An 11957-nucleotide genomic window follows, 5' to 3' on the forward strand; every position below is an offset into this window, starting at 1 on the left:
CCCCAAGAGCCCAGCGCCTCCTCAACGGCTATTGCCTAGTTGCTCTCCCTCCCAAAGCACTTATTCACAATAATTGTTTTTTTTCCCTTACCAAACAGGCACTAAATAGTCTATCTCTGAAACGACGTCGCAGCCAAACATGGGCACCGTCTACGACGCCTTCACTTCCCTCAAATTCAACACTCAAGGCGCCGAGGACGACCGTAGTGGAGGAGTCGGGTCGGGTCACCAGTCAGATGCGCCACCCGTTTGGGCTGACCCAGGAAGCGCCCCGAATCCCCAGGCAGCTGGGGCGTGCGGCAGCGGCGGCGGTAATAATAATCAGGTGGTTGAGGCCCTAGAGGCTAGGATTAGTGTGCTCAAAGCTGAGGATTTGAAGGAACAGGCGTGCGATTTTCTGGTAATTTTTCTGTGGTTTTTTTATATTTATTTTTTAATTTTTTATATCTCCTTGTAGTTTTTGTAAGTGCGGGTTTAATGGTGAGTTGAAAATCATGGATGCCATTGCCATAGTAGGGAAATATATGTGTGTAATGCAGAATTTCGTATTGAGTCTCATTAGACTTTATTCATGAATTCATATATGGCTGGCAACTTGGCAACTTGTCATTGTTCATGAAAGAAATCATAATCTTTTCTGTTTGCTGAAAATCAAATCCTACACTTCGGGCTCGTTTGGGAGTAATCACTTATGCATATAATCCCTTTAAAACCACTTAAATGGGAGAAGTGATTATCTATAAAAGTGATTATTGGCCTATCCAGAATCACTCCCATACGAATACAACCAAATTCACACAAGTTTAAAAATATATTAAAGGGAACATCTAAATGCGTCCAAACATGGATTCAGAAAGTTTCAATCAAATAGGTTGAAACATGAAAACTGTTTCTGTGTAAACAAAAGGTCTGTTTTGTTTTCTGGGTTTTTGTTTTTAACATCTTGTTTTCTCCGATATTCGTTTGGAACTCATACAGCTGTGTTTTAGATGGGGCAAGGGGAGATATGTGCTTGTGGATCCTGTCTGACTCTGAATAGAATTGAGGCTGCTAATGATGAAAAGATTGTTGGTGATACCGATGAGTCTGCATCCAAGCTGCAAGTAAATAATGTTTCAGGATGTTTTCTATATAGGTCTTAAGTTGAACTTTTGGACTCTTTTTTAGGTCTTGCATATCCAAAGCACATTGGAATCATGAGATGGGCATGGCTGAGGTCATTGTTCTTGAGGGTACAAATTGGAAGAACATAGGAGTTATCCGGAACGGCAACAAGCTCTTTTGCTCTATTTATGAAGTTTTGTAAGTGAAACATATACTCAATTGTGATTCTTGCACTCATAGTGTTTGTGATTTTAGATTGCAAATTTTTAAATTCTCAAACTTCTTGTAAGATATGGATAGATTTAACAGCAAAGAATTCGAATTAATAAATTTTGATTCACTTCATTTCACTATCTTACCATCCACACATCTAAGCTTTTTCCCCTCAATTAGCCTTAAGTTTTGAATCTTCTATTTGTAGCTGAAGGTTTTGCTTTTCAAAGAATACATGGCCTATTAGTTGTTTTATATGTTGTTCATTACTTCATTATCAATAATTTAAATATAAAAATGTTTGGTACTTGCAAGAACAAATTTGTGTGGAGCTCCACAAAAACTCTATTATGAAGTCAATTTTAATGTGAGCTAAAATTGGTGTGCACTATAAACAAAACTTGAATTGTAAAATAATTGATGCTTTGCATAAAAGCAAAGTCTGATAGTATTTATCATCATGAAATTTCCCTTTTTCTTATCAAGTGGAGATGAAATTGTTCATTAACATTAACAATTGTATTGAAGGTTTTTAGTTGAAAAAGGGCATTTGCGTCTCTTGGATGATAGTGGTACTAGCACTTCCTTGGAGGATATATATATGAAGATTTCAGATGAAAATAATAGGTGGTATTGGGAGGAATTTCAAGCGTATAGGAAACTCAAATCCCTTGGGTACATTGTTGGGCAGCATGGTATCCCCTGGTCTACAATTGGCGTGAAGAGTAAGTGTGAATTTGTTTCTTCTAAAGGTTGTCCTAAAATTGATGAGGCGGTGGACTTCGAAACCAATGACACTAGTTCTTCCAATGGATTGTTCAATGAGATGCGGAGTAATGAAGCAAGACCGGTTTTTGATGTTTATGCCCCAAACAAAAACTTCAAGAAGTCTTCTCCTGGAGATCCATGTTTTGTGCTTTGTTTTACTAGGTATTTATATTTTGTGAATTCTGAGAATTTAACTAAATTTATTTTATTTGTAATTAGTTGTGATTGCTCTTTCTTTAATTATCAACTCCAAATTTTCTTGATTAGGTCTCGTCCGCCATCCAAACTAGACCTTGAAGCTCTCGAGAGACAATGTGGGAGCATTCCTTTAAAGTTTTGTCATGTGGATTATGGATCAGCAAGTTTCTTCTCCTTTGACAAGGTGGAACTTCCTACCCTACCTTGACATGTAGAGTTGATGTTTTGTATTTAGGGTTAGTTGCAACAAGAAGATATGAACGAGGCATGCTTTTGTAATTTCAAATTACTTGAAGCGAGATTTTTCACATTGCTGTCGTGTGAAATTTGTTCAAAACAGAATTGCCATTTGGCAACACGAGCTGTTTGTCTTCAATTTACATTACGCCTGTTATGAATGGACAAGTTTCTCAACAATGGGTTACATGTCCCTTTCAACTCGTTCATCTGTCTATGGTTGGAGTGATAATTCTATAGAGATGTGCATAAATTAGCCAAAAATGTTTGTTCAAACTGTTTATTCGAATCATTTCTGATCTGTGGTGGTGGGAATATTTTGGCTAATTAAACATAAATGGACCGTATTGAACATCAATCTAAGCGTGGGGGTTACAAACAACGTTGGTTGGAAATTGGCAAATCTTTTGTTAAGAGGAGGATAAGGTACGGTGGATAGGGGAAGACTTTTGTGGCTTATTTCTTTTCTCCATAAGCTCATGATCTCATGTTCAGAATATTATGTCTTTTTCGATGAAAGAAAATCTACATATTCATCTATCACCATACAGAGTTGTACTTTCCAGCAGATTGTGACATATTGCTTTGGCATGGCCATGGTGTGACTTGGCAGCCGATCCACATGCACAATGCATTGGTTGGAATGTAAAAACAAAACAGAAATTAGAAGAACTCTTGTAGCCAACCGCATGAGATAATGAACAATAACATGTTCGACCTATTACAAAACTTAATTAATTGAACGATGGAATGTTAGAAGAGGTTCTAAGTTTGAATATCCTTCCACTAACGATTAAAAAAAAGTAATCGGAACAGGAAGAGCTTATTTATGATCGGTAGGGGTGGGCACTCAAACCGGCGAACCGGAAATCCGAGCCGAACCGTACCGAACCAAACCGGAAAAAAACCGAGTTGACCAAAAAGTCAAAAATCGGTCAAAAACCGAACCGGACCGGTTTGGACCGGTTCCGGATCCGGTTCCATGTCTTCAAAAACCGAACCGGACCGGTTTGGACCGGTTCCGGATCCGGTTCCATGTCTTCAAAAACCGAACCGGGCCGAACCGAACCGGTGAAACTAAAAAAATATATAATTTCAATATATATTTATATTTAATGCTATATTTTTAATTTCACTAAAAAAAACCTAATATTTATCCAAGTTCAATGTCAAAATATCTCTCTTTTCTCACTTTAATATTTATTTTTTATATGAAATTGAGTAATTTGTTAATTTTCAAGTAAAAAAATAATATTTCAGTTGAGAATTGTATTAAAAAATAATTTTTATAATCCGGTTCAAAACCGAACCGGAACCGGAACCGGACCGAAACCGGTTCAAACTGAACCGAAACCGGTTCAAACCGAACCGGACAGTTTTTGAAATTTTTTTAATTAAAACCGAACCGAACCAAACCGGATGAATAGTACCGGATCGGTTCTAATTTTAGACAAAAACCGGTCCAAACCGAACCGTGCCCACCCCTAATGATCGGAAGAAAATCTGATGACACACTTTATCTTAAGCCACAAGCTCTTCTTGATCGTCAATTCAGAAGCGAAGGGAAGAAAGTTGTGGTCCATTGGAAAGGGTTGTCTCCTACTGAACCTGTGCTTTGGCAATTATTTAGGCTGTTAAGTTATTATTATTGTTGGGTTGTTGAGATATTTTAGCTTCATCTTGTTTATCTTCTTTGCAACTTGGACCAGCCATGGTGATAAGGTTGTTCCTGTTTTAGTTTCATTGAATTAAGCATTGAATTGTGAGGGTGAGAGTCTTCTCAATTAGCCTTGCTTAGTAATTATTTTCCTTAATTGAACTGATTTTATCAAACCTTCCGCTATTCACCATAGGTTCTAAGAAACAAAAAGCCAAAGCTCCTCAGAACGTACCAAAATCACTAGATCAAGAGTAGGTTGGTCTCTGAACTTTTGTTACCTAATATAACCGGCGTTGCGTTTGATTTGCACACTACATCATTACGATGAAAAATCCCACCGATTCAATGATGTGCATACAATGTCATGTTAGTTGGGAAAACAAATTGTCATTATCAAAAGCACTTACAATTTACAAACACAGCGTAAAAAATCAGATTATATATTTGCAAATGTATATATATATATACACACAAAGAACAATTACTGGCTGCCGAGCTTATGTTGGCTTATTTGTTGTGGAAATATATATACTGCTTAGTTAAGGCTAAAGAAACGTCTATATTGAAGCCAAAGTGTTGATAAAAGCAAGAGAAATGGCGTTCAGTTGAAAGAAAACATCATTCTCCTTTCTCAATGGAGACACTTCACCTTTCTTCTCCTTGAAGCCATCTTCACATGTAGAAGAAGCATCCATTGCAGAACTCACTTCTATATTGGCCTTAGCAAAGTCCTTGGACTGAAAAGCACAAAGAGCTTCTTGTAGGGTAGGAATGGCGTCAGCGTAGAGCTCGGAGCAGCCTCGCAAGCGTTCCTTTGCAAAGTTGTCAAATGCTTTGTCCTTCAAAAGCTTTGAAATGGTGGAGTTGATGTTTGTGGCATTGGCTATGGTGAGGTTGAGTGAGATGACGACTAGTTCTTGAAGGTCTAAGCTATGGCCTTTGGCGTTGGCCTCAAGGCTTGAAACACAAAACTTGTAGCTCAAATTTGGATCTCCTTGTGAAGCCTTCTTGCAAGAGAGTTGGATGAGATCGTTAGAACCCATAATTGTGCTATGAAACAGAACCAGAAAAGTGATGATAATCTTGGAAAATGAAGAGAAACGCCTCATCTTTTCCTTCCTTTCTTTTCACAAAAAGGGCCTTTTGAGAAGCTAATGAATACAAGAGTAACTTTATAGAGGGAGCCTTGTTTATATATACATACATGTGAGCGCGCTACACCACAACTTATTTGAGCGTTCGGTTCAAATTTATAATTTGACAACGTTATATGTCAAACGAAATCATATAATTCTTAATATTCAAGATTTGATAACAAGTAAAGTAACGCTCCAAATCAATGACAAAGAAAATATATTTCTATTAAATTTCATAATTAACAGTTTAACAACGTAATCGATAAAATAGTACATTTGTAACAGATTATTATTCTAGATATTAATTTGATTGGAATTTGTCAAGGAATCTTTATATGATGATGGGTCTTTATAGAAAGTGAAATGAGACATGCTGTTCTTTTTGTTTTCTGTTTTGATATGGTTTTTGGTTGTGAAGATACGTGACTTGACTGCTATAATATAATTAGCAAGTGAGCGTCGACACGCAAAGGATCAAGGATGGATGCATGTGAATTTATTTAGTGGGAAAAGAAAAGAAGATGATCATAATGTGACTTTTGAAGATGATAAAGTGGTGTTTGTGATAATTCCATGGGATTTTAATATTCAATAACAGGCTGGCTTCATCAAACTCGCTTTACCTGGTGGCACAAAATTAATATATTTCCAATTAGAGAAAATTAATTTTATATATATATGAAATGATTACGGAAAACCAATTGTGGATTCTTCAATAAATATCGTATCAATCACATTCATAATCAACAAGATCTTTATTATTGGTTAGAAGAAGGCCAAGCGTGATTAATAAATTATATTATTGATGACTTTATTGTAATCAATGCTTCATGTTAATTAAATTTATTTCTTTTCGATCAAAAAATGTCGGCGAGGGGAGCCAAGAAGGCTAAGAAGTTCAAATTTTTTAATTGAGGTGCCATTACATGAATTTTGAGGGGCTAAGGCGATCCTACGCCTATATGTGGCTCCGTCCCTGCTTGAAGCTTTCTCACGTGGTGTGTTTAGCCCCCTATCTATTACACTTCTGGCCATATGTAAAGAAAATAAAATAAAAATTGCTCAATTTGTATGAACTTTGGAATTTCTACACATATAATTAGTTATAGAGACAAAACTTGAATTGCGACACCACTTAAGCACAAAAAATGCCAAACGTTAACTGAATTGAGTCATGCAGCACCACTTAAGCACAAAAGTGGTATTTTGTGTTGAACTTGAAAGGGAATGAAGGGTCTCACAAAGAAAAGTTTGAGCCAAACCAACCCAATATGACAAAATGAGTGAAATTGGTGGCCTTTTTTTCCCTTCACTATTGTCCAACTCTCCGACATTTAGGCTGGCCTAGTTTTGATCTTTCTTTGGACTGGTGTTAAAAAGGTTGTGCCCCCAAGACCCACCACCGTGGGTTGGCTATACTAAGTGTTTTTCTTTTTTTCTTTTTTACGTGAATAATTTTGTTTATAACGTTTCATTAAAAATAAGTATGGCTTGTTATGTTATAGTTAATCAATAATTGTTTTTTTTTTTATAGAGAAAAGATAAACATTATCAATTGTGTGGTTATGTTTATTACAAAATAACAATCATAATTAATATTTAATAAAATTTTAATCATCTTTGGTAATAGTGATTAAAAAATGTATTTTTGTTTTAGTTAGAATCAAATTTTGGCAAAATTATTGTCTTGAGAAAATCCTTTTGTCAAAGTTTGATTTCAATAATATCTCTTTATGATCGTGAACCAGCTATGAATTGTAAATTTGATTTTTGTAAATATGCATTTAGGGCCCATTTGACTTAAACCTGAGACCACTAGTTTATAAATTAAGGTCATTTTTCATTAAACTAGACTTCGTTGACCCCTCATAATCTTCTAATTCTATTAGGTTACAATCCAGCCCGAAATTTAGAAATGAATATCTTTGACATGTTTCTTTAGTGTTGGTGCTCAATTTCGCTCAACTAATATGGTCAAAAAGTCAACCCAAGTCCAAATCTAGGTGTATTTGAGATCATTTCATACTTTCATTTTTCTCCACCAAATCAAAGTGGCGGAGTTGGGCTTCTACTTAGGCTCAATTTTGGATTGCTGTTACTTTAAAAAAAAAAATTGATTATGCTGTGCTTTGAAAATAATTAGCTATAAAGTAAAGTAGCTCCATGTTTGATAAATAATATTTTTAAAGTGTTGTTAGTACAAAAGGCAATGTCAAAGCCTTTTGATAAATTTTAATATAAAAATATTGTAACTGTGAATAATGACTAAAATAAACATGATGTTGAAGTGTGATGTGCTAATCATGTGGTGGTGAAAGAGATGGAGGTGAAGGTGGTGGTGGTGATGGAGGTGGTGTTAGTTGTGGAGGTGGTGGTTGTGGAGGTGGTGTGGTTGGGCGGTTCTATTAGGTTGACCCGAAATTATGCCCACCCCTAGAGTATATATGTTGACAGGCTATTTCAAGGTGGATGGTTAGTACTAAGTCGCTCGGTGTATGGGATTTGCTCATTTCTTGGGCAATAGCCCAAGTCGGTTGAGACCTTTGGTTGTTCATTCCTTGGGCTTGTCAGCCTAGTATTTGTGCCGGTCCATCTTGTGGGCTTTCTTTACTTAAATTTTATACCTTTTTTGGACTTTTTGCTTTAAGAGGTTTTTGGACTCATTCAGTCGGCCTTCAGAAAGTTAGGTATCATCATAAGGGATTTGTCATTTTAAATACTTAAGGTACAACAATATCAAATTTCATTGTCCAATATTTCAATGAAATGAATAAACAAAGAATTGAGCATTTTAGGTTTTGGCTTTGGTCTTAAGCTACAAGTGTGAAAACCTAAGCAACCTAAAATGACAGAAAAAGAAGTTACCTTTCATACTAAACCCTAATGTGGCTTGTAAGATCCGTAGGACTTGTGCTAAGGTGGCTATCACAAATTTAAAGTGATATAATTAAGTAATTATTCATTTATTTTGTACGTGATAAACACTTTAGTGTAGCCGTTTGGTCTTTTTTTTTTTTTTTTTTGAAAAATTTTATGATTGCATTCATAATTCAGCCAAAAAAGCTACTATCCACAAAGGGCCAATACAAACTAGCCACAAAAGGATCATTACAATAACGGAGCGGTCTAATATCAAAATTAAGAAAATCAGGTATGTCTCCATCAACGATCAGGCAAGATCGAAGAAACTCTGGCATAGACATCCCAACTAAGATTGCAAACTTAGAATAATAAAAAAGAGATAAAGCTTGAAAAAACCAAGCCATAACAATACAAATAAAACTCTCACCAAGAAGAGATGAAAAACTCTCACAAAAGGAGAAGTGAAAACTACACAGAGAACCCAAAGAGTCTCTGCAACTTATTCCAAACATAAAGAAATTGCAAAAAAGATGGTGGTGGAGATCTGAAGCCGAAATATAGGTGAAGATCCGACGCTGAGCCGCAGAGCTGCTAATAATGGTTGGATGAAAATCATAATAAAACTAAGACAAATAAGGAAAACCCTTTGTCTTTGAAAATGGGGGAAGAGGTGAAAGGAGGAAGAGAGGAAGAGAGGAAGAGAAGAGAGGAGAGGGGGAAGAACAATGGCTTCTTCACCCCTCAAAGTGAAAAAGGCTCTAAGAGTGTTTTTTGAGAGAAAGGGGCTAGAGTTTTTTGAGAGTTGAAAAATGGAAGACGATTTGTTCATGATGCCGTTTGGTCTAATTAAACAAGAAAAAGACAAATAATAAAAAATACGAGAATTGCATGGTCTACCACACAGGGACAGATCATTCCCTTGGCAATCAACAAGTGTCTTTTGTCGTTGCAACGTGGCTTTGCACAGGAAGATAGAATAAAAACACATAAACGTAGCTGCCTAGAATTAAACACATAAACGCATATATATATATATATAAATCCTTGTTCTTGGCAAATTCCAGAGCAGAGAATCATCAAGAGAGAGAGAGAGAGAGAGAGAGAGAGAGATGTCGGCCGCTTCCCAAGTAGATCCACATAACGAGATGAGAGCCAGAGATGTGAACAAGGTGGCAAGAGGAGAGCAAGCTCCTAGGCCTGCTCATGAATACGGCTCCATCAATTCAGCCCCTCCTAAACCCAAACCTAAGGACCCTGCTGCAGCCGAAATCAAGGTCTCTCTTTTTCCTCCTTAATTTCTTCATATATTTATACATGTGCATGCCCCGCATTCGCATAAGAGAAGAAATTTATATATATATATATATGAGAAAAATGATGTAATAAAGTAGCAAAACAGAAAAACTACCAGACATATATCATGAGTCATGATCGATCATTGATTTTAAAAGATGTTTCCACGATTAGGTACCTAAAATTTTTTTTACAATTTGTGCCTGAAGTTTCGTTTGGAGTGATAATTAATAGTGCTAAACTACTGCGAATGTGACGACATATATTTCTTAAAAACATGTTTAAGGATGTTGATAATCTGCAGGTTGAAGATAACCCACCTGCGAGGCATTGCTATGCAAGTTACGTACAGTACTACAAGTGAGTAAAATAACCCTATCACTACATATCTTGATCATATTCACTCATATTGTTCTTGTCCCAAGTTATTATTAGTAATAAACCTCTACACATGGCGCTAAATATTTGAATCTTCACTTAGCCAATGGGTATAGCTCAATTGGTTGAGCTCTAGCTTTCCTCCATTTATATAAGCCGAGGTTTGATACCCAGACACCCAATGAATATTTGTATGAACCCCCTCCCTAATAGCTTTTACATACTCAAAATAAATAAATAAATCTTGACTTATGTCATCTACTAGTGGAATCTTGCAAATATGGTTACCAATAACTAAGTGATCATGTTGACCTCCAAAATCTCTTCGGCGGCAGGTCTAGTCTAAAGAGATCTCAATGAACAACTTGAAAAGGATGTCATTGGGATTGGCTTCGCTTGCCCCTCGGTTCTTTGGCTGCTCATTTGGTGGCCGACTTTGCCTCTAAATCTTGTGTTTCATGTGTGATTGGGATTTGCTTGCCTCCTCCTTGGCTGCTCCCAACACTTGAAGATGTAAAACGTAATGAATTTCCATTACCATTCCAGGAAAAACAAATCATATAAATATATTTATGTGAACAACTTATTTAAATTTAGTGGTGGTGAGGGGCTTCTAGCTCAAGTGGTTAAGAGCATTTATCCTTGTATGAGAGGTCTTAAGTTCGATTTCTTCCTCTCTTAATATCGCTTGTATTAAAAAAATGCAACGTGGTGGTTGCTACCCTTTTCAGATCTCTAATGGTTTATAGAATGTCAAATTCAGGTGTATCAAGGAGGAAGACAAGGTACCTAAATGCGAGAGGTTTGAAAAGAATTACAGGTTGTTATGTCCTGTTGAATGGGTAAATAATTCTAAACCTAAATTTACATATATATTGTCTTTTATTTTTATGTGGGAATCTCTTGGCATTCTTACAATTTGATATTGCCTTGCCTTCTCGGTTGGTTGCATTGCAGATTGAGAGGTGGGATGAAGAGCAAAAGCTTGGAGTGTTTGCTGGCCCAATTTAGACTTAAGATTATAATTTTGGATATTGCATATGTACCCTACTCTTTGTAATTATATGAAAGCTATCTTAAAACGCTCTTCGTCTTCAACCTCATGTGTCATGCAGGGGCTAACTAACAATGCACAATTATGTTAAGACTATCCGAGCTCATATGGAACTTATGAGATGATAACGATGATCTCGGCAAATCCAATTTACAAGCATTCCCCCAAGGCTTTAGGCTTTAGCATGCAACGCTGCCACTATCGCCGCTGAGTTTTCCAAGTCTGTCGGGTTTCTGGATGACCTCGTCCAGATTCTCCACCTCCTCAGTAAGAAAGACAATGACAAGAACTCGGATTATCGGTTCCTACACGACTGGGTTTCGGATGTTGAGCCAAGTGCAACGGAAACAAGTGTAAATACAATAAGAAAAACAGAGAGCTTGAAAACCAAACCACGGGACAAATTCTGAAATTTCTTCCGCCAAAGAAAAGGGAGCTTCACTATCATACGAGCCCAAATTATAAATAAATATATATATATATAAAAATTTATATAAAATGAATTTTAAAAATACACCCAAAGTCCATTTACAACATAAGAAAGAGGCTTTGAACTTCTTATAAATTACAAAAATGTCATCGATTTCTTAAAATAAGCCCAACCCTAAACCTCATAAAAAATACAAAATATTCAAAAGGGCATCAAAGTAATTTAATAATCAAAATTAAATTCAATAAGGTCAGCTGTCATTTTTTGAGTTTGTTTATAAAAATTAAATACTAGTGTTAAGAATGAGTATATAACTAAATATCTCTAAATGGGATTTCAAGCACTAATCTCTATAATCAATAGAGAATGACTTGAAGAGAACAAAATCTACTAGCTGAACTCTCTCTTACACATAGGAAAAACACCACTCACATACACTGTCTTCTTCTCTCTACATAAAATCTATATGATATCCTCTTAAGAACATCCACAATGGGCTCTCTAAATCACTTCCTTACACACATTTTAGGGAGGAATTAGAAATATACAACTCCAATCCACCTTCTAAAATAGAGAGACCTCTAAGAGCTCCTAAATCTGAGGAGAGAGGTTAGTGAAATAGGC

The 11957-nt window shown here is 36.2% G+C and overlaps 3 protein-coding genes across 3 annotated transcripts; 2 read left to right on the top strand and 1 right to left on the bottom strand.

Moving 5' to 3' along the window:
• Positions 64-2721, top strand: LOC18777902. Its single transcript, XM_020563978.1, has 5 exons — positions 64-400; positions 990-1084; positions 1168-1302; positions 1846-2247; positions 2353-2721. The coding sequence occupies exons 1-5, from the start codon at positions 140-142 to the stop codon at positions 2489-2491; spliced, it is 1032 nt and encodes a 343-aa protein (XP_020419567.1). The 5' UTR covers positions 64-139; the 3' UTR covers positions 2492-2721.
• LOC18777767 (putative invertase inhibitor) lies at positions 4605-5392 on the bottom strand. The gene has a single exon (XM_007209598.2). It carries the CDS (start codon positions 5287-5289, stop codon positions 4738-4740), a length of 552 nt encoding a protein of 183 aa, XP_007209660.1. The 5' UTR covers positions 5290-5392; the 3' UTR covers positions 4605-4737.
• On the top strand, positions 9231-10947 carry LOC18776504 (cytochrome c oxidase subunit 6b-3). Its single transcript, XM_007209961.2, has 4 exons — positions 9231-9452; positions 9776-9831; positions 10613-10691; positions 10807-10947. Exons 1-4 carry the CDS (start codon positions 9288-9290, stop codon positions 10858-10860), a joined length of 354 nt encoding a protein of 117 aa, XP_007210023.1. The 5' UTR covers positions 9231-9287; the 3' UTR covers positions 10861-10947.

The sequence above is a fragment of the Prunus persica genome, chromosome G5 (genome assembly GCF_000346465.2).
Source record: "Prunus persica cultivar Lovell chromosome G5, Prunus_persica_NCBIv2, whole genome shotgun sequence".
Lineage (NCBI taxonomy): Eukaryota > Viridiplantae > Streptophyta > Magnoliopsida > Rosales > Rosaceae > Prunus > Prunus persica.